General features: G+C 38.9%; 1 protein-coding gene across 3 annotated transcripts; it reads left to right on the top strand.

Moving 5' to 3' along the window:
* Window positions 1–942: 942 nt before the first annotated feature.
* On the top strand, window positions 943–23,378 carry pik3cd (phosphatidylinositol-4,5-bisphosphate 3-kinase, catalytic subunit delta). 3 transcript variants are annotated; one of them, XM_042491959.1, is made up of 23 exons: window positions 943–1,221; window positions 2,132–2,307; window positions 3,145–3,373; window positions 5,539–5,771; window positions 6,000–6,176; window positions 7,688–7,843; window positions 9,498–9,584; window positions 10,645–10,866; window positions 13,489–13,585; window positions 13,965–14,095; window positions 14,171–14,221; window positions 14,324–14,491; window positions 15,484–15,605; window positions 15,696–15,839; window positions 15,917–16,016; window positions 16,104–16,270; window positions 17,105–17,214; window positions 17,537–17,615; window positions 17,715–17,882; window positions 19,996–20,119; window positions 21,718–21,863; window positions 21,955–22,087; window positions 22,178–23,378. In XM_042491959.1, the coding sequence occupies exons 2-23, from the start codon at window positions 2,173–2,175 to the stop codon at window positions 22,313–22,315; spliced, it is 3,117 nt and encodes a 1,038-aa protein (XP_042347893.1). In that variant the 5' UTR covers window positions 943–1,221; window positions 2,132–2,172; the 3' UTR covers window positions 22,316–23,378. The 3 variants fall into 3 exon arrangements, with proteins under 3 accessions (XP_042347893.1, XP_042347890.1, XP_042347891.1); XM_042491956.1 differs by having other exon boundaries at window positions 9,495–9,584; XM_042491957.1 differs by having other exon boundaries at window positions 943–1,241; window positions 9,495–9,584.
* Window positions 23,379–25,321: the final 1,943 nt, after the last annotated feature.

The raw sequence follows: 25,321 nt of genomic DNA, 5'->3' as shown, positions 1-25,321 counted from the left end.
TGCAACTTACACATGAATGTTTTTAGTAATAATAATGCAAAAATGTAATATATAATAATATAACACATAACAGGGACTTGTTTTTTGCACTGAGTCCCTTTTCTTTGGATATTTTAAGTGCATTTTCCCCATAACACTTATGTTCTTTTACTAATATATTTTCAAAAAGTGACTTTTACTTATTATTATTATATTAATAATATTATTATTACTATCATTATTAGTATTATTATTCCTTCTATTTAAAAAAATTGACTACGGTAACATGGACATGACTAATCCATTTATGAGTCTTATCTTGGTTATGATCATATTCGGGACATAATGCGCATTCACATTACATGTATACGCGCAGTTTCTATTAGAGTATTCTGGCTAGCATATTCAGGTTTCTCATCAACAAAATATGCTATTTACATATTCCAACACATAAACAGAATAAAACAAATACCCAATCGTAAAGGGGTTATTCATGTCCCTGTAAACACATTTATTGTGGTAGGCTACTTTTACTCACAGGATCTGAAAGCCCAAAAGAAATCTTTTCAGGTAACAGTCTTATAAAGAGCAATATGAATCATTTGCTGAATTTGTGAGGAAACAAAATAATAATTAAAATGGATGACTAAAATAAATTTACAAAAATTAAATAAAATGTTAAGGAAAGAGTTTTTGACAAAAATAGAAAAAAAAAAATATTAGATGCTGAAACCGGCAAATATTTGACATTTTTGCTCTGAAAAATTTACTGTAATGACAATTATTAAAATTGTTTCCAATTTACTTATTAATTTCAGTTAATAAGCTTGACTGAAACTTGACAGAAAAGAAAGAAAAGAAAGAAAAAAAAACATCTAAGGGATGGAGGGCGGGAGTAAGAGAGAGTCATATCTACTTTCACTTCGCGCGAACTAAAGTTTTGTTGGACGGTCCCTTGGTCCGCAGGGAGCTGCAGAGGCAGAGCGCAGCCGCTCAGCGCATCAACATCACTGCATGAATGACGGCGCACTTGACCGACGCAGGGGAGCTCTCCGACGCTTCACACGAGCCGTGTGCGAGCGCTTCGTCCGTTTGAGCTGGATTTACAACACATCACCTCTCTACAACTTAACGGATACACCCGCAGCCGCCTGACCGAGACATGTCACCGTGATGTTACAGCCTCCATCATCGCTGGGAAAAAAAAACAATGAAGAGATGACCGGCTTGTAGAGCTGACAGGCAAGTGTCTGCGCTAACAGGTTGGCAAGGCTTTCGCTATCATACATCTGTTGTACAAGTTTAACTCACACAGCAAAATGTCACGTTTTATATCGGACTCTAGTTGTATGTGCACCTGCTGATCTCTCTCCCATTGCTGATTTTAGAGACCTTTATAATGTGTTGAAATAATACTGTAAATTCATTATATTACATTTTGATATACAAGTCAGCATACATCTGGCACTAAGAAACAGGCAATGCAGCTCACGCAGTTCCTCTTAACGAAATCAGTAGTGTAGAATTACTTTATGGCGAACTATTGAAATTACGCTCAAGATACAGTGTTTACTTTCTGCACATTCAGTATGGTACATTTGCGGGAAGCAGGATATCACATTAAAAAATATCTGTATTTTTTGTAGTGTGTATGATTCAGTGGATTGGAGTTTCTTAGTAGTGTGTCTTTACCATATTTGACCCCCGAGCACCTTTTTTTACATTCAGTCTTTGAGGTTTAAAATGTATGTAATTGAACTGCCTTTAGTATACAGTTCAATTATGTACAGTTCAATGTATGTAACTGAACTGTATATTAAAGGGATTGATACAAACGGATAGCAGCACTCCAAAAACAAAAAGAATCCAAATGCTACTGCCTCTGTTTACCAGTTTGTATCTTATATCCACGTTTTTATATGTATTAAACATTGAAGAGATGGAGGAATGGTCAGGTGCAAACAAGTCCCATCAACTGCAGGATTCATATGGATGTCATACACACTCTGCATATGTTCTGATCCCAGAAACAACCCCGGACAGTTAGATGGTTCGGGGTTTTATAAACACTGCACAGTTACACGTGTTAATAGTGGACGTATTAACCCTGGCTGTGTGTTTCCTTTGTGTGGACGGCCGGCTTGTTTTCCAGTGTGCAGCAGAGGAGCTGACGGTAAATGAGAGGCCGTCACCATGCCCCCGGGGAAGTATGGGATGCAGGAGGAATGGGAGAAGGAGGGGGACCTGGAGATGGACTTCCTGCTGCCGACTGGGATCTTCCTCAAATTCCCTGTGTCTCCAAACGACACCATCAAAAGCATCAAAAAAGTACGTCCCCTCACATCCCCTTGTAATTCCTTATCAGCAGCTGCATTTAGAGATCAGAGATCTCTGACAGAAAAATTTTTTCGTCTAAAAATAATGTGTGATGTCATAATGCTTGTCAGAAGATAACACTGTATTTCTGGTGCAATGGAAAGACTGCAGCACAACATTGCAGCTCTGGTCTCCACTGTTTCCAAAATGTTATTTACAATATTTACTCAATACGCTTTTAAGCAAATTGGCTTAATATTTCCTTCAGACATTAAACTAATTAAAACATGACACAATCCGAACAATGCCCTTGTGTGCTTTTGATTCATCTTGAAGTTTTGATGCAACTGTTGGTGAAGGAGCCACAGCTTTCCTCCTTGGTATACACGGCCAGTTCTCTACTGAGGCGGATCTGCTGTTAAATGTGAATGTGCCAGTTTCTATGCCAACAGTTCTGCCACTTCAGGCTGTTTGATTTAGCTGTGTTAAGTAATGATACTCTTGGAAGCTGTTAAGATGATTAAGAGATTAAATGTCTTTCCTATTGGGGGGTTATTCACAAGGAATTTTAGAAAATGTTCAAAAACTGCCGGGGTAATTTTTTGTACAATCGGGTATCATTTGAGCAAATTAGAGAAATCAGAGTGGTGGCAAACATGATTTTCTTCAACATCACTTTAGTTGACAGTAGTTTTGAAAATAGTTAGGGCACTGGTCGAGGTATGGATAAAGTTTGTTTAACACGACCCCTCAAGCATAAATTTCACAGCCCCAAAGAACACACTGTACACTTCAGGTTATAAACGCCATGCTCTCAATATCATGTGTTGCTGGTGTCTCTTGTTTCAGATGGTTTGGAAAAATGCCAGAAGCGAAGCCCTGTTCAGCGCACTGGGTGATCCCGACGCATACGTCTTCACTTGCATCAACCAGACAGCTGAGAGGGAAGAACTGGAGGAAGAATCGAGGCGCATAAGCGACGTGCGGCCCTTCATGTGTGTTCTGAGGCTGGTGGCGAGGGAGGGCGACCGAGTGGAGAAACTCACTAACACCCAGATCAGCTTGTTAATTGGCAAAGGTCAGCAGCATCCTCCTCTGATAGAGCTGACATGCTATATAGAGGTTTTTGCTGGTTGTTGGGATTGTTGTACACTTACTAAGTGTAACATACATCTTCTAGCATGTTTTAAGTTCTCTGAATCACCGTCCACACCTCTGGAAATTTCATATTGAATTGCCATGTTGTTTCACTCTGACACTAATCAGTTAGTAGTTACTGACAATCACCGTCCCAGTCATACAGTGACACGTCCTCATCATGAGGGAAGCTTTGGTGGCGGCTGCTAGAGCATTTAGCGCTTTTCAAATTGATTGAATAAATATTTTGTTTTGAGAATTATTACTTTTGTAAGTTTACTGATGACAGCCTGTTCTGAGGTCTGGTCTCATGTCACTTCTCGCCATTTCTGTTGGAATTTTTTTCGTCACAATTTTTCAGGTTGTGGCAGATGAAGATGACAATCCTATTCTTAATCTTGCATGGCAGAGGTGTGGACTCACGTCACAGTTTTAATGAATATGGACAAAATTAAAAAAAGACCAGTGACTCTTGACTTGGCTTGGACTCAAGCGTTTTGACTTGAAAACACTTGATACCTTCCCCTAAGCTCAAAGATTTTAAAATACATCATTTATAAAGTGTGCCACTAATCAATTAAATAAGTCAACTAATGTTAATCCTTTTCATTCCCAGCATGTCAACATTTTATTCCCAAGATGATCGAACAGAAATCTGACTCTAGCTCTAGTCTGCTATTTCAAGAGTTAGTTTTGTTGTCTGTTCCTAGTGTACAGACTGAGCGGGGGGAGAGAAAGCTTTTATGTTCTTGCTTCCCACTCTTGGAACAGCCTTCGGAAAGATTTCAAACTAAGAGAACTGCCTGATTTTAAAGCCCCCTCATAAGCCCAGGTGTATGAATCGTGTTGGTACTTGACATTTCTAGATGTTACTGAGTATTCTCTGATTTTTTTATTATGGTTATTGTTGTTTGTAACATTTTTATGCTGCTGTCTTGGCCTGGTCTCCTTTGAAAAAGAGATTATTGATTTAAACGGGACTTACCTGGTTAAATATAAATGTAAAAAAAAAGATGATGCACTTTGTTTGAACCAAAAAAAAATGTATCCAATCAAGTTGCAGCAAGAGCCATGAAGAACTGATGTTATGTTACTGAGCACCAGTTAGAAAAAACTATACTAAAGATAATTTTATTCACGCACTTTAATTGCGTTTTACTTAAAAGGAATTGCGATGTTGCGATGCTGGTCGAAAATTACAGAGAGCAAATTTATAAAGCATTTGTGATTTTTGCAAGTGTCATATATTATTACTCTGTTGTTTAAGTGGCATTTCATTTGGTCAGTGACATGTTTAGGACTCAAAAATCACAAGGGACTTGGGACCACACTTCGGACTTCAATGCAAAGTCTTGAGACTTATTTGTAACTTGCAAAACAATGACTGAGTCCTACCTCTGTTGCGCAGAAAAGTCTGAATAGCAACAGCACAATTATTGGATGAAAATGAGGATGTGACCATGATTCAGAGTGCGGGACTACGTGGATAGTTTGGAGCTGCAAGCCGAGTAGTCCCAGAGACGAATCCCATTGACTAACTGAAAACCTTAATTATGGGCACAACTAAATTACCACTAATTTGGAGCCATTAGCAAAGTTAGCAAACTTGCACTTAAATAACAAAGTTAAAAAAAAATAAATCCTGTCTTAGTTTGCTTTACATTTGTGGTTCATAATCTTGGGAGGGGAAAAAGGTACTGGCTAGCTGTGAGTAAGCTAACTTGTAGCTAACTTGAAAATGGAGCTTATTCTCTTTTGTCATCTTCACGAAGCTTCAGTTCAGTCAGTCGGAAAAGATTACCACAGTTTTTTGAGCAGTTAGTAAAGTTAGCAAAATAAATTGTATGGACAAGAAGGTATGAAAAAAGCTTTCATTTCTATCTTTGAAGGTCAACAAGTTAGAGAGGTTTGAACTAATGTAGCTAACTGAAAATGCAGTGCAGCTACGCTTACTTATAATAATTCCATTTACCATTTCCAGTGATATATTTAACTTTCTATACACAAACTAAATGTTTGTGTATAGAAATATTTCACAACTAGCAGAGTGTTTCTCTCACTGTACAATACTTGTTTTTTGTGATGATTTCATTGTGATTTTTCCAGGTCTGCATGAGTTTGAGGCCCAGAAGAACCACGAGGTGAATGAGTTTCGGACGAAGATGCGTACGTTTTGTGAAGAAAAGGCTCAGGAGCGGCAGATGTTACCATGGCAGCAGTGGTTGGAATACAGCTTTCCATGCGAGCTGGAGCCATGCTGCTCTCCGCAGCAGAGTGGTAGCATGAAGTCAAAAAACACCAAGAAGATTTTCATCAATGTCAAGTTTGAGGCTTGTGATGTGAGTTGATCTTTATGACTTTTCATGAGTCATATTTGCAAAGGGTGTTGGGACAAATCAGAGGATGATTTCAGGTAAATGTGAGCAGCTTTGGAAATCCCGCTCCCACACTACAAACACCACCTCCAAAACATCACCCGGGAGCAACATCCACCGTCATGAAAGCTACATTTTGTGTGATTTTTGATGAGCCTGGCGCCTATATTTGCATCAATGTCTCTCTTTCAGGAGAGCTTCATGCTGCAGCAGGACCCTCAGGACCCCCCAGTGGTTCTGATGAAGAGCGCCCTGAAGAAGAAGGCCACCGTCTTTCGCTCAGTACGCCAGGAGCCTGAGGACTACACCTTACAGGTCAATGGGAGGTGGGAGTTCATCTATGGGAAACATCCTTTGTGCCAGTTCAAAGTGAGTGACTGCAGCAGCAGTGTTTTTGAGTTTTTCTGTGTTTTAATCATATTTTATTTTCTCCCTGTTCTCATTCAAACTTATGCCGTTTTTTTGCTGATGTTTGGTTTTTGATTATGTCAAACGGCCATCAGTATAATGAGTAAAAAAAGCTCAGTTTTCTCATTAACTCATAAAATCTTTCTCCACTTTGTTTCAGAGGCTCCCACATGCCTCAAGGAAAACATTAGTCTAGATGTTATGCCTTTTTTTCGGTTCTTTCACTAAAGATGGGAGTCAGTACTTGATACCTTTATCGTATCAACTGAAATGACCCAGTACTAAGTAGAAGGGGAATTTCTCCAATCAAATGATACCTGTGTTTGATCATTTTTTACCTAGATCTAGAAAAACGAAAGACTATTCGTATGGTTTTGCTCTTAGCCAAAAACCACAATCGTTCTTCGATTGAATGTAACAAATGATTGCGTCTTAGCCGCAGCAGCTATAACCAGTACAGTCTGCTGTGTGATGAAGTAGAGTGCGATGTGACTGTCTGTACAATTATTTAATAAATACTCTAATAATTTGAACACTCAAAATATTATTGTGTAATAATCAGTGGCTGATGGTATTTTATGTAACTGAATGCCTGTGTTCACTTGATGGGAATCAAATGAAGTAGAACAAAAAAAGCCATCAAATGAAGTGCTCTACTGGTTTTGATGTCAATTTAAGGACATTAGTATTGTAATTTTTAAACGATACCCAGCCCTACTTTTTGCCGTACGATTGTGACTTGATAAGCAATCAGTCAGCTTGACGAGCTGATACTTTTAGAGGACCCAACTGTGCCATATTTTTGTGATTTACATAACTGTTAAATACTCAGTATGTTGGACATTTTCAACCGTCGTCCTTCTGATTGATGTTTTTAAATAATCTGACTGTAGATTTGTGTAAAATTTATAATCATCATGTAGTTTTTGCTTTTTAAAGCGTCTCATAGTAAGCAGGTGAATACTTGTGCAATCAAACTGGTTAATTGTGCTGGATTTTGATACATTTATAGCGATTTTATTCACTTTCACCTGAAAGAGCACTTTTCTGTTGATCTGTGTCAAAATGCCAAATTATTACAAACACTTTGTATCGTCACAAGAGCTGTTATTTGCTCAGTGGACGTGGGTGATTTTCTTTTATGCCCTGTGCGGTTGGTCCATAATATCTGAAATGATTGTCAGATCAGGAGTGGGGTGAGTCAAGGTTTTGGTGGCAGGAGACTCCACTGTTGACTTTGAAACTCCAGCTACCTGCAGGGGTGACTCATATCTGTCTAGCAGCCCTGCAGAAAGGAACTGCATCCATCCACACATAATGAGATTTCGGTTGCATTAACCTACAGCAAATGAACAGCCTCCAGGAGTTAACCAGCGCTATCAGAACACTGGGAAATATCTGTGGGTGAGCTGACTGATGGTTGTACCAGTAAACAAATCTTCTGTCCCCTTCTGTCTCTCTTTATCTCCCAGTACATATTCTTGTGTTTGAGAAATGGCCAAAACCCTCACCTCACCATGGTGCACCACACCACCATCAGCAAATATCAGGAGGAGCAGGGCAGAATGTGCAGCCAGGCATACAAGAGTCGCTCCTTGTCCAGACCTCCTCCGCTGCCCCTGAAGAAGGTAAGAGGTCAGCTGACGGCTGTCATCTTTCATTAACAGAGCTGTGACTCTTTTTTTCTCTGTCCTCATCACAGTCGTTCCTCAACCGGACTGTGGACTTTGGCACACTTTGAAACATGCAGTGCAATACAATTGTTGATAATTTACACCTGTGCTTGCATTTACTGTAGTTTCACATAGAGCATCTAATACTGTCCCTGAACTGCACTGAAAAAATGAAAGCTGTTCTGCTTTTTTAAGCTTTTATCTTTGAAATCTTGAAATATGAGTGCTAAAGAACAATGACATTACATGTTTTTAACACTTAATCAAAGTACTTTTGTCAGTTTTTTCCAGGTTTCGAAGTTGGTTCCTCTTTTTCACTTTTAAGAAGTGTACGTTGTTGTGTTTCCATCTTCTGATGTGTTGCCAAACAGGACATTGTAGCAACAGTCTCTTGATTTTAGACTTCAGCCATTGCTACAAATGCTGTTTTAAATTGGATAAAGTGAACGTTTTTTGCTATAACATAGTATGATGTAAATGTATGCACAATGTAACGGCTTCAGAATAACGACATCATAAGTGCTAAGAGTGGTTCCCTGTAAGCGTCACTGTCACTGCAGTCCTATCTGTCATAGAGTACAATCTCCCAGGCAAATGAAGGCTCAATTTACGGCACAAAGGAAATGCTATTGCGCAACCAGAGCAGGAAGAAGATAGCGCTTTTGTTTGTAGCGATAGTTCCAGTTACTAGAGAGTACCAGTGAAAGTTATTTGCAGTTACTATCCCCAGTAGTGGAAATAGTGGGCATTGAAACAAACAGAGTGTCTGTGAAAACTGAGATCTGTTGTAAGGCTCTGAGGAACACAAAAAGCAATCCGGCTGTCTGTGCGACAACAGCGTTAACAATGATGATACCGCTTGAAACAGGCTGTTCTCATGCACTGCACATTTTCCTATAAAAAGCCATGATCCATAATTCGTACATATCCCACTTAATGATGAGTTAGTAATTCGTGCATAACCCATGTATTTTTGAAGGCTGAAATCATGTAAGAAAAGAAGGAGAGTACAGAAAAAAGAGGTCCTGAGCGGCGGATGGGTCACAAATTTGCAAATCATAGGATAGCAAGGAATGACCTGCCCTTCTCTCCCTCTGATTGGCTCGTGCTCGTTGCCTTCATTGGCATGTTTTTGTCATCTTAGGAAATGCAAATTTGCAGGTGAGTCACAAAATACAAGACTTTACCCTAAGATCAGTGTTCAGAATTGTGGGAACTCCGAGTAAACTTAACCACATTAACTTTACTTCCCCAAACCTGATCTCTTAAACTGAACATCATTTACATAACTCTACGTTGAAGACATAGCAACACTCGCAGGTCGCTAATTCATAGGAAATCATGTGAACTCTTGTGTGTGCATTTTGGTAGGATATCTTAAGATAAGATGATACTTTATTGTCCATTCTCACAGACATTTGACGTGCATCGTCAAGCTCTGAACAATCAACAAAATGACATAAAAACAAAAAAATATCTGTAAGGTCGCCCTCCAGCAGTCATCAAAAAGACTATACAATAAGCAACCTTAGTTGTCTTTTTCCACTTAATTTAAAGAATGGAAGTGAAAAATTAACATTTCCCCTCCTCTGACTCCTTCTTACAGCAGAATACGTCCTCTCTGTGGTCCATCAATGAGCCTTTCTACATTCACCTGCTGCAGGGCAGCCGAGTCAATGCAGACGAAGGAATGAAGGTTGGTGTGGTTTTGCGTGGGTTTGACACTCAATGAAATGTGGCAGTCACTTGTTTACCAATATCTCAATTTCAGTTGTAGAAACAGCGAGGTTGACATGTAAATGACAGGGGGGTCACATGGTCCAGACCACACGTTTCCCATAATTCATCAAGGCGGTTGGCTGAAACTTCAAAACAGGAAGTGGGGAGGGCCTATCTGCTTTTTACATCTCATTCTGAGGCCTAGATTCTAAGAAAAAAGACAGACTGCAGGCTGTCTCTCCCTCTCTCGCTTTCAATGCACTTCTTTTTTTGAAGGCGATGCATGCATGTTGTTACTATTGCAGAAAGGCCCTGACCTAAGCTTCAGTGTTTGCTGAAGTGTTTGTTAAAGCCTGTTCCCCTGCAAACGAGTGCTTAAAAATATCCAGTGTTAAAAACATCCAGTTATAACACTCCATATTCACTTCTTTGTGTTTTTATTTATTTATTTATTTTTTACTCATCCAATTTGACACACAAGAAAAAGAGCGAAAAGACAAGTAGGGAACTCTGTTAATGTGTGTCTGTGCTTATGATTCAGTTTCATAACTAACTATGTTACTGTTTAGATGGCTTATTAAGTGTAAGTGCACTTCCGGCTGCTGCCTCAGAGCATGACTCATGGCAAATTTGTTCTGTCACATAATTATCAGTCATGTCTGCAGTTGGCAGGCTGAGGTTTGAAAACACCCTGGGGGAGAACAGCCACTCATATATTTTGTAAATATAGATTTAGGACTATCTTGATTTGGCAAAAGGCAGGAGCTTAATGGCTGTACAATATTGAATTTTGACTCTGGTGGCTGTTTGTCATTTTGGACAGACTCTACATAACATTGAAAGGCGTCGCGGCCTGCTTACGTTATGAATGTGTAGACCCTTTGACTCATAGCCTGAGTGACACAGGAAACTCTGAATCATCTCGTGAAGTCTGTTAATCTTCCACAAACAATCTCCCTTTAACAAACTATTCGGCATCCAAACCACATGTCATGCCTCCACCTAATCACCACTGTGTATATGTGTTTCCTCTCCAGCTTGTGGTGCAGGCCGGTCTGTTCCATGGCAGCGAACTCCTCTGCAAGGTGGTGACAACCTCAGAGGTGGCAGTCAGCTCTGAGCCACTGTGGGATCAGAAGCTGGAGTTTGACATAAACGTGGCTGACCTGCCTCGCATGAGCCGCCTGTGCTTCGCGCTCTACGCTGTCATTGAGAAAACCAAGAAACCCCGCGGCACTAAAAAGAAGAATAAGAAAGCGGTAAGTTTATCAGAAACTCACACAGTTTTTTGGGTCCTCAGTGTACAACTTGTGATGGAGGGGGCGAGTGTTTTGGGTTGGTGGGTGTGAGTTTGTTAACAAGCACAAACAGATCTGTTTCCTCTCTATTGTGTGGTGCGTGTAGTCAGTGTGTGTTTGCTGTGTGGGTGTGTTTTGCTGCTGCGTCTGGTTGTGCAAGTATGTTCAATGGCAAGGCTGCGGTTAGCATTTCATCCGCTTCAGTTCTTTTATCTGTACATCACTCCAAGGAAGGAAGGAATTGACAAACATTTTCAAGGAATTCTAAATTCATCTTTGCAGTCGTCGTTCGTAGTTGCAGTTCTCCCCTTCACCCATTGAGCATTTCACTTTTTAATTTACTTTTCATCTTTTAGGCCTGTGTTTGGGACAGGTTAGAGCAGAGGTTTAAAAACTGTGCAGCTGTTTTAGATATAAAACGTATCTTCATTTTTTAAGGCAAAATGCCAAACACCTTTTTACTCAGTTTCATAAAATTGTTAATAAATGTTTTTGGATTTAACATGTTTTTTGACATTTCATAGAAAATAATCAGCAGATTAAGCAACAATAAAGTTCTACTATTAACTGCCGCTCTATTACCCATACGAAAATGACACAAATGCCCTTATATCAAGAGATGTAGCAGTATATGTTAGTTATGATATATTATCATCACATACATGCATCCTCTGGATATATAAAAATAAATATTTATGATATAAAATATACCCACAGTAAAATTAGTAGATGTGCATATTAAAAATATCATTATGATTAATTTCTATACCATGTTATATATCACCATATATATTAACAATCTGTATTGAATTGATAATTTTTGTAAAACAATATATATATATATATATATATATATGCAAAAATTCTGTATGCTTATATATGTTTTTGAAAAATATCTGTCTTTAATATGTACATAAATAATAAAACCTTATCTTGATGGGCTTTAGGATGGAGATATATATATATATTTATATTTATATTTATATGCATACCATATACAGTATATTAAGAATACCTATAAGATCTATTTTTATACAACATTATTTGTTGCAACCACATCTGTTAACGATATATATTTAATTTATGAATGCAAGTTTTTGAAAACAAAGTACATACCAAAAATCTTTATGCTTATATATGTTTTTTTTTATTAATCTAGTAGTAGTTAGTTATTAGTGGTGTATGAAAAAGTTAGATGGCTTTGCAGGCAAGAACACTGACCTTCATGCTGAAACCCGTACACATTTATGTTATATGTATAAATCATAATGTATGTGATATATATGGCAGTAAATGTATCAAACATATGTAAACATACATATTTGTATGGCCTAGACATATATGTCAATATATGAAACTGTTCCAATTTCTAAGTGATTTGTGAGTGTACTTGTTTTTACTCCCATGTACATGTATTTCATATCTGGAATTCAGCATATGTACACATATTACATTTCAGTATGGGTACATTCAGACATTTCAAACGGATATGCTACTCCAGTATCACAAAAGTAACATTTATAATATGCCAGCGGAGTCCTCTTGCCGTTAGCTTATTTTTAAAACCCTGTTTTATGCATCAAACTACACCAACAGTAGTCTTAAACTGAGACACCGACTCCTCACACCTACTTACTGTACAGTGGGACGTACAGTAAACAACAATTTCCCCTTTTTTTTTGCGGCTGTGGTCACAGCCTCTCTTGTTTTGAAGCATTGCAGTGGCTGTGGGCAACCTGTTTCAAAGGTCGGCCCAAACATGGCACCCAGGTGTGTTTATAGGCATCAAGGCCACTTCTGCTTTCTTTGCAACTTCTCTCTTCTTTTGCCCGGAAGAGAAGTCCTGCAGACAGGCAGAAGTTGAGCTATTTTAGTCCGTCGTGTATATGTGCATCTCTTTTTTTAGCTGGACGCATTCAGCTTGAATGTGTTTGTCTTGTTTTTGACACATTGGAAGTTATTTTTCTGTAGATCTCTTCCTCTTATTTCCATTTTTGCTACTTTACATTTCAACTTTCGACCATATAAATGTGGCATCGCTGTCATGCATTTTTTAACAACAGCTGCAAAGTCTTTTGCTACACGTTTTATAATTTAACGTGATGAGTTAGAAAATAAAAGATGTCATGAATACTTTTTAAAGTTATTTATGGCCATTAAAATATTTCAGTTTTTTGTAGTGCTATTTGATTTGAATTCAAACAACCGTCTAAAATAAAGTAGATGTCTTACAAGAGAGATTCAATGCCCTTTAGATTAATAGATAAAAATCATTCATATGTAAATATGTCTTTTGAATGTTGCAAAATCAATTGGCTGTTGAACTTGTTTTCAACTTTTTGACAGGAAAAGAGCATATAGATGTTAGAATATAATTTAGAGACAAATCACTACAAGCTCCTGTATTTTGATTAAAAATAATTTCATCTTTTTTTGATCAGATGATGAAATCTTAATATAACTTTGATTGAAAATGAGAGTACTCTCTGTCGCTCTTCTGCTCTGTTTTGCCCAATTTCACTGCTTGCAGATGGTCTTTAAAGCCAGTCAACAAATTCTAATCCTCCCTGTCCCTCTCCTCAGGATTGTCCGATAGCCTGGGTGAACACCATGGTGTTCGACTACAAGGACCAGCTGAAGACTGGGGAGTTCCTCTTGTCCACATGGCCATCTGTTCCTGGTACTTTCAGACCCTACCTTTTCTGACATTTCATCCTCTTCAAAAACACCTCACATGTTGACAGCCTCCTTCAGAGCGCATAGCAGCACCACCGTGAAAATGACGTTTGGTGCCATTAAAACCCCACATATTTACACATTACACGTTGACTGATGCCCATGACAGCCTTTTTGAAATGTGAAAATGACAGTTTTCTGTTCGCTAATTATGACTTCATCTTTATTTACCAAAATGATCTTTCTTAGTGGTTTGGGAAGGGCAGTGAGTTTAACACGTGCTGTCACTTTTAGAGATTTGAATGAAAATGTACTCACTAAGTAGATAAAAGCATCTACCAAATGACACATTTCAGTCATGACTTTTTTTTTTTTAATCACAGATGACAAAAGCGACCTGTTGAACCCGATGGGAACGGTCGAGAAGAACCCAAATGTTGACAGTGCTGCCGGACTTCTCATTCGTTTCCCAAACATCCGGCCACATCCTCTCTATTACCCTCCACTAGACAAGGTACTTATTCTCCAAAGGCTGTATTTGAGTATATACTGAAATCATTTGTATTACAAAATCCTCATCTACTTTCAGGTGAGTGACATGGAGAAGAACGGTGATGCAGCTATTGCCACAAAAGAAGAGGTAAGACTCTCTACATCTCACAGTTTACAGGTCTCACACAGTTAAAGCTAAAAAACAGCAGTTGTCATTTGCTGACCACCTATGTCATTTTACTCTCTGCAGTACATGAAACTAAAAGAAATCATGGACAACAAAAACTACACCGAGTTTTTCGAGGACGAGAAGGAGCTCCTGTGGAAATTCCGCACAGAAGTCCGTGACCGTTTTCCTGAAAGTCTGTCCAAGCTGCTCCTCATTTCCAAGTGGAATCGGCGTGAGGACGTAGTTCAGGTATTAACAGAGAATTTTAAGAGGGAATGTCTAAAGTAGGTTTAGGTCCTCACAGTGGGGAGCACATCTACGTTCCCAGGGTCCTATGTTCCCCAGTTCCTCTTATAATACACATTAACCCTTTGAAACCTGGAGCAGCATTACTTTTCTTGTGCTGCTTTCAGATACTTTTTACCAGTATTTAAACCTTTAAATTCTGAGTAAAATGGTGCAATTTCCTTCAAAAACATAGGGCACAAATGCAATACATGTTGCTGGAAATTAGTAGATTTAGAAAACTGTTTTTGTTTTTAAAAAACTAGGGGAAATGTCAGGGGAAAAAAAGCTGGAAAAAACTGTGTTTATAATTATTATAATTACATATTTAAAATTATGTTACAAAATTCTTATAATTTTAAAGCACTTTTTGAAGCTAACTTCTTGTTTTGCTATGTAATTTTTGTAATTTTTTACTGATTTATAAAAATCTAAGGTAATTCTATTAATTAATTACTTTTTAAAATTTTATTTTACTCCCATAATACTTTGTAGCAGTAACCTGTCTGTTTTCCAGCTGGCTATCTGAGACTGGTGCTGCATGCACATTGAAATAAGCAAGAAACAGTCATGTCTGTGAGTGATGGAGACAGAAAACTAATGTGCACGGGGAAACCACCTGTGGTTGAAACCTCCCTGATCCAGTGCATTGATAATGCAGCTGTATGTTATTTTGAAACAGTCAATAATATTAGGCAAATAGCCAAGCTGCCCTTTTCATTACTACATATTTATGTAATAACTGTCAATTATCATGATTTATGGTTATCTGCATGAGAAATGAAGGTCAAGAATAAAAAATCTGTGATAATGATCATCTGCTTGAAGTAATCAACTTAACCAGGAAAGATGTGATCACAATAAAATGTTTCCATTGTTGTAGAAACAGAAACAGAAACAGAAACAGTTTTAATTGCTTTCATTATGGTATAAAATAATAATGTGTTTCTCCTCAGATGGTGAGTTTACTGAGGCACTGGCCGGACCTCCCTGCCATCCATGCCTTGGAGCTCTTAGACTATAGTTTTCCCGATCCAGCGGTCCGTTCTTTCACAATCAGGTGCCTCAGGAAGCTCAGGTACACACATATTTCTTGCCCTCGTGTTTTGCTCATGAAGAATCACATGTTTTGAGTTTTAATAGCTTGCAACATTTTCTCTGCACACAGTGATGATGAACTGCTGCAGTACTTAATTCAGCTGGTCCAGGTCCTAAAGTACGAGTCCTACTTAGACTGTGACCTCACCACTTTCCTGCTAGAAAGGGCTTTGTCTAACTGGAGGATAGGACACTTTCTGTTTTGGCATCTCAGGTGAGACACAGTTCAGCGGAAAACACACAACTATATGCATCTGCAGCCTTTTGATTGACAGTTTGTTTTTGCTGTAGGTCAGAGGTTCATGTGGCGTCCGTGAGTTTGCGTTTTGGCCTGATTCTAGAGGCCTACTGCAGGGGAAACATCCACCACATCAAGCTCTTAACCAAACAGGTAATGTCACTCATTAATACACACTGACGTCAAGCTCTGAAATGTTTTCGTTTTGTTCCAAATTTCACCCTTACCTCTCCCTCCCAGATCGAGGCTTTGGGCAAAATGAAGGCCCTGAGTGACTTTGTCAAGTCGGGCTCCCAGAGGATGACAGCAGATGACCTGAAGCTGTGTATCAGGCAGGAGTCGTACCTGGAGGCCCTGTCAGACCTGCTGTCACCGCTCAACCCCAGCATCATCCTCACTGAGATCTGGTTAGTGCCAGACACACACACACACACACACACACACACAAAAGAAACAGCTTAATTGGATTTTCAGGGGCAGTTTTGGTCCCTCTCTAGATTTACAGAATTATAAAATAATACATTTATGTCGCATATTGACAAATTGTCAATTGACAATAGTCAGAGATACAATATTTAAAGGAATACCTCATCCACAAAATTATTATTTGTTTAGCAGCTACTCCCCCTGTGATATGTTAATTTTGTAAAGAAAACTTTGTTTTTTCCACATGCCTCCATGATGAATGAAGAATAAAAAAACTGGGAATATTCTTGATACACTGGAGTAAAAGGGGGCTGTGTTTAATAAAAAGGAAACTATACAAAGACATCCATTCACAAACTCTCATACAACTCGTTCAGTGTAATCCAAGTCTCATTTAACCAGTTGTATACTTAGTGCTTTCCAAACACAGGTTTTCTAAAGCCTTACTATTGAAAACACCTCTGCATAAACAGTCTAACACGGGGACGAGCAGTGCTCCTTGAACCCGGACCCTTTTCACTTCAGTTTATCAAGAACTTTCTCCTTTTTTGGATTCTTCCTTCACTCTGGGCATACAAGAAAAATAAAGTGTTCTTCACAACACAGGGGGAGTTAGTAATAGAGAAATGATAATTTTGTGGGTGAAGTATTCTCTTAAGAACTTAAGTAAAAAAAATAATAGTACAATTTTAAAATTTTACAAGGGTGGCAAAACTGAAATGGTGTTAGGGTTTGAAGAAACGTTTTTTTAACCTTTTGTATCTGGCAGGATTATAATTATCATGTGTTAATATAGAGTGTTTTTGTTGTTGCAGTGCAGACAAGTGCAGGTTCATGGACTCCAAGATGAAGCCGCTCTGGCTGATGTATAAAAACCCCTGTGCTCAGGGTGACTTGGTGGGAATCATTTTCAAGAACGGAGATGGTGAGACACAAGAAAATGTCAATACAAACACATTCAGTACACATTAACTTACACCAGCCACACAATGTCAAAATTTAAGTTGTAGTTTACATCAATTTAGCCCAAAAGGAATTTGCTGAAGGGTTCACATACAGGGCTGTGCATTGAAATGTAGCAGAAAGATAAATTTAACAGGCAGGTTTGGAAAGGGATGTCCCCTAAATTCAAAAAGAGGAAGGTTAGAAGCTGAACAGTACCATGGTGAAAGTTAGCATTGCATTTAAATTTGATCAGTCGTGACAACATAATGATTCTTTCGCCTTTTTTTCCTCACCCCCTTTAGATCTTCGACAAGACATGTTGACCCTCCAGATGATCCAGCTTATGGAGAATTTATGGAAGAGAGAAGGCCTGGATCTCAGGTACAGTGGCAGCGGCTGTTTGCTGCAGCTGGTGATGCTTTTGCACGAGGAGCTCCTGAAAACCAACCTGATACTATTCATTTCACCAAACACTCACAGGATGATCCCATATGGCTGCTTGTCCACCGGGAACAAGATGGGGCTCATTGAGGTAGTGAAGAACTCTGACACCATCGCCAACATCCAGCGCAACAGCAGCAACAGTGCTGCCACCGCTGCCTTCAACAAGGATGCCCTGCTCAACTGGCTCAAATCTAAAAATCCTGAGTGAGTATGATCAGCGACTGTGCTGCAGTGGTTACCACTGGAGTCTCAAAATGTCATCTTCTACTGTGTAGATACTGTATTTAGCTCTTTAGAAGTGCTGACCCTATTGAAAGAGTAGCATTGGTATTCTTAAAACTGGACAAACGAAAAGGGTTTTACTCTATCAAAAAAGGGCTATCTCACAACGCTATCGGACACTTAAAATAATATTTTGAGCTGGTGAATAGCAAAAAGAAACACTTTTAGTGGATGACACCGAGGGTGGACATGCTCCGAGTGGTTACATTGCGGCTTGTGTTGCCGCTGCCAGCTGCAGGTCTCTTGCTCAATACTGGATTTTTTTTTAAATTGTTCTTCCCGTTAGTCACTTGCACACAGAAACATACTTTACCCTTTAACCCCAGGAGCCCAACACTTGGTCCATTATAAGCACACTAAGCACTTTCAAATTGTTTATCATGATCAGCAAAACTATCCAAATGGCCTTTTACCCAGTAACTTTCCCCAGTGCCTCATGGGGAGATCCCCAAGTGCTGCTAGGCCAACTCTGTCGAAAACTGTGTCCCAAATGCATACAGCATGTTATACTAGTTATTGTTATGTTTTGTTCACAACACAAACAAATCTTGCACTTACTCTTTGTGAAATTTTTAAATTTGAAATCGGCATTTCAGAATTTGTTTTTTTTTTTAGTGATGAATAATCATCATTTGTTGACAACTATAGCTCTGCCTGTGAGGAAGCCATAAGTAGAGGTGTGCGTATAAAGAGATAGTGAATCACAATTCAGTAAAACAAAGTTCAATAGTAACATTTGTCTTCATAGGAGAGGTTATAATTGTTTAGAAATACTGTACATCAGTTATCATATAAAATATACTAATATATGCTTACAATTACACTACAATGTGTGATAATCCATTTATAAGGTTTTTATATTGTGCTTAAAAGTGCATTTCTAAGGTTTTTTATATTATGCTTAAAAATGCGAGTGCTCCCATATATGTTAATTAGATGCTTGTAAAGTAAGTTTCAAGTCTTTGCACTTAAGCCCCAAGTCAAGACTGACAAACTACTCCTACATTTCGTGTTGTGGATCCTGAACAAGTTATTAAGCACTCTAAATGCCATTTTAACAACAGAATAGTAGAATATTATGATATTATAGTAACAATCTTAATCTTTGGGCTTGGGGGAAGGTATCAAGTATTTTAAAGTTAAAACACTCAAGTCCAAGTAAAGGAATGAGTCACTGGAATTTTAGTTCAAGTTGAGTCGCAAGTCTTTTTTTTGTTTTAAGTCTAAATTTGTAACTCGAGTCTGATTCAAGTCCACGTCATGCAACTTGAGTCCACACCTCTGCTAATTAACAAAAATACTTTTAAATTCTTGATTTAAAAAAACATACAGGTACAGAGTATGTGAGTGGTATTTCAAAATTGACCATGTGTAGAAAAATCCTTTTTCTTGATTTAAGATGGGAGCATGTAAGCATGTTTCATGTTTTGAGAAATGCCCTCTGGATATCTGCGCATGTGGTTTGAAGTGTTTACTTCAAAGTGTTTACCGTGTGCAGAATTTTAAAACCATGACGGACCAACACAAAGTGCATAGGCGACTACAGGTTTAGTAATATTAAGCGAGAGTAGATTTTGATTTGGTGCCAGACAGTCTGAAGGTCTATCCTGAAAGCTCCTCGAAGAGAGAGAGAGAACCATTCAATGTAATGAATAAGCCTTTGTAAGTCACGTTGGCAAGACATGGCCAGCTGACTGCACGACAGAACAGAAAGGTAATTAGCTTGAAATGCTGCAGCGCCCGCAATGGAGCGGAGAAAATTAGTAAAAGCTTAAACCTCTGTGCACGTCGAGACCGTGACAGGACATGACAGTCAATCATTAATCGTCCACAGGAACTCCTGCTGTAAATATTTCATAAAGCAGTGAGGAAATCCTGCCTCATGACTGTCTGTGTGTGTGTGTGTGTGTGTGTGTGTGTGTGTGTGTGTTCTGTAGGTTATATGATAAAGATAAGAGAAGTGTAAATGTACAGTAAGATCAAAACTCACTCATGCTTCGCTTCCTTGTTTATCTGATCTTTTTTTTGTCATCAGGGAGAAACTTGATCAAGCAATAGAGGAGTTCACGCTGTCCTGCGCTGGCTACTGTGTAGCTACTTATGTCTTGGGTATTGGAGATCGTCACAACGACAATATCATGATCAGGGAAACTGGACAGGTGGGATGATATTTATCTTCACACTACAGAACTGAAATGTACCACAAGGGGGCGATTACACATAGAATGAGAAATGGGTGTCAACCTGAATTTACTTGTGCTCTACTACATAATGCAGTTTTGCAGCTGAACACTTACTACAGTTGCTGAAACATGTAGTAAGTGTTTCTGTATAGACTCACAGAAGTAATTCACCAAGAGACACAGCATCGAAAACAAAAAACCAAATACTGCAAGGAGAAACGCCAAACGAGAGTGAATCTGGAGTTGGCTGTTACTTTCAGTTTCACTGATGAAGGTGTTTACAGACAGCAACCAATAAGTCAAGCGCCATTTACCTTTTACAATACTCATTTTTAGTATAAATTAAGATATTTAATTTGATTTAATTCCAATGAGTCATTTGTCAGATTAGATGGTCACTTTGGAATGAGATCCAGTGTTCCACCAGTAATGTAACTAATTACATTTTTCAGTTGAATAATGCAATTACATTTACAGAAATTTAAACAGACTCATTAGTCATTATTTTTGTCTTGATGTTAGCAGACCAATGCAGCCTATTACACAGATATTTTCCTGGTTATAATCTAATGTCACACAACCTTACGGCGGCACAATGAATGACTGGAATCAATCAATCGATCAATATTAGAATGTTACTGCACACAATGGCCGACAGTTTAGGTAATTTGGGTTTGCTGTCCTGCACATACTGGAAATTATTTTTCCCCTCTTCAGATCAAAGACACAAATAAGGTGGTGAGTTATAGTCTAAGTGCAGGTGTGAGAGCTTTCATGTCTTGTCTCACACTATTACAGCAACACAAAAATAATATAGCCATGTGTACGTTAATAGAGAATTTGGGCAGATATTTAAAAGTAGTGCAAAATTTACATTTCTCACTTATGAATAACTTTAGTATGCAATAATTGGTAAAGTAATTCAACTTCTTTTGAGAGAAGTAACTAATTACTGTGACTAATAACTAATACACTGCTCATCAGTTAGTGAGTCTTTAAAGGGACATTTCACCCCAAAATCAAAAATAGGTTTTTTTCCCCTTGACTGAAGTGCTACTTATAAATCTAGATTCTGGCAATGTATTTGTGAGAAATCATGACACAGTTACTCAAGATAATCCACACACCTTGTTGTGAACAGTTTCATATAGGAACTATTTTTTCTTTAAATGTCACCTGCCAACTATATCACTGCGTAGAAGGAGGCTGGTTGGTGTGTGTAGTTCAGTAGAAAGAAAATAGTTTCTGACTGAAACTGCTCACAATAAGTTCCGTAGGTTATCTAGAGTAACAGGGTCATGATTTCTGGAAATTGATTTCTGAGTTTTCTCGGCGCGCCGATCACCACAAGCCGAGTGCCATCTAGTTCTGTGGAATGAAGGCAGACATCTCCACAGCCAATATCTGCAGCACTCTGCAACTCAAACCAAAACAATCTTGATCGATAAATAGCACTACAGGTAAGAACAGAAAAATCTGTTTTTTGATTTTGGGGTGAACTGTCCCTCTAAGAAATGTGACTGTGGTCAGTGATTCACATCACAGAAGTCATTTTCGTCTTTGCTTCACCACAGCTGTTCCACATCGACTTTGGGCACTTCCTGGGCAACTTCAAGCGAAAACTGGGGATCAACAGGGAGCGTGTGCCTTTCATCTTAACCTATGACTTCGTCCACGTGATCCAACAAGGAAGAACAAACAACAGTGAGAAGTTTGAGAGGTACATCTTTTTTTGTATCAGTCTGTTTACTGATCTGGGATTCTGTTCACGTATTTTAAACAGTTGACTGAGTATTGCATCATGTTGTCAGGTTCAGAGAGTACTGCGAGCGGGCCTATAAGATCCTGTGTCGCAACGGGACACTGTTCGTCAACCTCTTTGCTATGATGAAGGCAGCAGGACTGCCGGAGCTCACCTCCTTCAAAGACATCCAGTATCTAAAGGTATGCAAGAGTGACGATGCTGCTGCTGCTGTTGACGAGGACGATGATAATGTTGATAATGGGGTTTTTTGTTTGTTTATTTTTCTAAAGGACTCTTTAGCTTTGGGCAAATCAGAGGAAGAGGCACTGAAGAATTTCAAAGTGAAGTTCAATGAAGCTCTGCGGGAGAGCTGGAAGACGAAGGTCAACTGGATGATGCACTCCTTGGCCAAAGATAATAGACCGTGAAGAGCATCGCATCAAGGAAACCTGAACACTGACCAAAAAATTGCGGATTTCAATTTATGGAGATAAAAGGGAAGAAAACACAAAAATATTTTACTTTACTGATGGCATTCAAAGACACTCCGCAAATGTTTACATCTGACTAGCCCGTCTGTGGTTAATAACGACTAAATGGAGACATCCAAAGATGATACAACCACTCAGCTTAATCTCAACAAAGAGATATTGTCGCAATGAAGGAAATCACTCATCTTTCTCCCCTCAAGCACGCCTGTGACTCGAGGACGTATCGACAGTAAACATAAACCTGCTTCTCTGATATGTTAAAATTGCCAATTGAAAACCACCTGCACGTGCAAAAGTGTCATGAATCACGGAAACAGAAGCAGAGACTGAAAGTTCATCTCACTGACTGCATCGCTCTGCAGAGAGCAAACTGCAGACAAACTTTATGAAGACCTTAGACAACACCATAACAAGATCCATTACAGGGCGACAGTTTCACCTCAAGTCAACTTTTGTACGGTTTACGACACTGGATGGATGTTGTATTTCCTCTCATTTCAGCTGCCTATTTGCAAATGTGTCTTGTTTGTTTCATATTTTATTGTATTTTATTTAATTAGGAAGCCCGGAATTACTTGTACAAAGTCATGAAGGATATTTTGAGAAGAGGTTGTGTTTTACTGCTGTTTTGATGTGTAATATTGCCTTGAAGTGCAGTTTGTTGCCTTTGGAGTGCCAGGAGACAGAAAGCATTGTAGCATTTACCATTTATTTTAAGATGAGAACATAACTTTTAATGGGACCTGTGTGTACCATGCTGTGTCACTAAGCAGACCTTTACCAAACAGCTACTACACATTATACAAGGTACAAGGTAGATTTGTTTGTCATCTTTTCAAACATAGTTTAAGAAAAAATGAAATTAAAGTTGACCCTAAATCCTGCTGCATCTTTTTGGCATAGAAGGAGGAGTTGAAGAGTCTCACAGTCTGGGGAAAGAAGCTGCTCTGTAGTCTGGTGGTTTTGCAGCGGATACTTCTGTATCTTTCCCCAGATGGCAGCAGGGTGAACAGACTGTGGCTGCTGTGTTTCAGTATCCTTTGGGCTCTGTGCAGACACCTCACTTCAACGAGGTCACTGATGCTCTGTAGACGGGTACCAGTGATGTTCTGGTCTGTTTTAATCACCCGCTGCTGAGCCTTCCTGTCCTGGGCGAACCATGCCAGTTCGTGATGGTTTCAGTCAGTACGCTTTCTCTTGCTCCACTGTAGAAGTTAACCAGGATCTTGCTCTGGAATCTAGCCTTCCTAAGTTTCCGTAGGAAGCAGACCCTTTTCTGTGCTTATGTATAATAGGAATAGTTTCACATTTTGGTAATATTTTTTTTCTTGCTGAGAGTTTAATGAAAAGGTCTGGACAACTCTCATGTCTGTCTGTTAAATATGAAACTGGAGCCAGCAGCATTTAGCTTAGCTTACTTGAGAGACTGAAACATAAGCCCCTTTTACACTGCCTGTTCAAGGCGCTGTAATAATGCGCTGTTATTCTGCCTCGCCATTCTGTATAAAAGGTACGATTATGGAATCGGGGGACAGAGTTGTCTGACCTTTAAGCGGGCAGCGGAGGTAGTAACGCAGCTGAATCGATGTTTATTTTGAAGGTACAGCCAGCAGAACATGGCAGGTGTGATGTTTTCACAGTGTGTTGTGTGTGCAACCTATTGCCAGGAAACCTAAAAAGCAGCTAGCAGCAGTGAGTAACTAACTCCAAAAAGAAGAACAGCAACCCGAAATTGTCCTCAAATTAGAAAAGCAATGACACTGAGGAGATCCTTACTTACCCTCAGAGCAGATCAACCACCAAATGACAGGGACAGTTGACGCTTGTGATTGTCACATTAGGCCATTAATATTGTTTAGGAAGTGCTGTCCAACATATATGCTATATATCACACTAGAGGCTGACCACGTTGTTTTACATGTCACGCTTGCCATGTCTCTTTTCCTTCTCAGAACGCTAGCATACTATCAAAAATCACAGACTGAATCTGTAAAACCCCCAGGTTTTTAGAGGTGTTTTTTGTTTTGTCTTTTAAATTTTGGACAAAGCCAGGCTAGCCGTTTCCCTCTGTTTCCAGTCTTAATGCTACGATAAAATAACTGTCTCCGAGCTCTGTCTTGATATTGAATGAAAATACAGTTTATGAAAGTGGTATCGTTTTTCCCATCTAACTAGCAAGACGCAAAATGTCCAACTATTCCTTTAATGAAAATTAGCACTCTTAGCTAAGAAAAAAAACAAAAACAGGAACTCAGGTGCTAGACAAATATATCATCTAAATGTAGAAAATTATATTGAAAACATAAGGCATTACAACCCAATCATATTTTAGCCTGTGGCTGTGTTTCTCAAAATGTGCCCTTTTGTAAGTGTTAATCTTGAGACCATGTAAACAGATGTTGCAGTATGAATGTGTGTGTGCGTGCGCGTGCGTGTGTGTGTGTGTGTGTGTGTGTGTGTGTGTGTGTGTGTGTGTGTGTGTGTGTGTGTGTGTGTGTGTGTGTGTGTTCTTTCTATTTAAGTTATGCACAGTGATTTTCATTGCATTTTTGATCTAATGTGCCAGGTGCCATGAAAGAGATTCCATGCTTGTACAGCTCTGTATTTATGTGCTGTATGATATAATTTTATGGTGCATTCAGAATACTTTACATGCTGTATATCTTGCTGTCAGTCATGCAGAGAAGGTGGTGTGCTTTTCATCGCCTTTTTATTTTGCGTAACAGTTCACACCATCTCTGTCGTTTCTATGAATCTCTGTACAACGATGACTTTTACAGAAGAGCAAGCGTAGCTGTGGATTACACAGCGAGAAGTTTTAATGTCCTTAAGCTACTGAAATATTTACTGTGGAATAGGCTTTAAATATGGGTCATCAACGCCCCTCAGAATGGGCTTAGCTAAACACTGCTGCTTTAAAGGGACAGTTCGCCCCAAATCTTA

This window comes from Plectropomus leopardus, chromosome 8, assembly GCF_008729295.1.
Source record: "Plectropomus leopardus isolate mb chromosome 8, YSFRI_Pleo_2.0, whole genome shotgun sequence".
In the NCBI taxonomy this organism is placed as follows: Eukaryota; Metazoa; Chordata; class Actinopteri; order Perciformes; family Serranidae; genus Plectropomus; species Plectropomus leopardus.
This window is presented reverse-complemented; position numbering and strand designations above follow the sequence as displayed.

Excerpts from the sequence above, each read along its gene's own strand:
- pik3cd (XM_042491956.1), top strand. The coding sequence starts at position 2,173 with ATGCCCCCGGGGAAGTATGGGATGCAGGAGGAATGGGAGAAGGAGGGG. Across the intron at positions 5,772-5,999 it reads TCAAGTTTGAGGCTTGTGAT|GAGAGCTTCATGCTGCAGCA; the intron begins GTGAGTTGATCT and ends TCTCTCTTTCAG. Across the intron at positions 22,088-22,177 it reads AAGACATCCAGTATCTAAAG|GACTCTTTAGCTTTGGGCAA; the intron begins GTATGCAAGAGT and ends ATTTTTCTAAAG.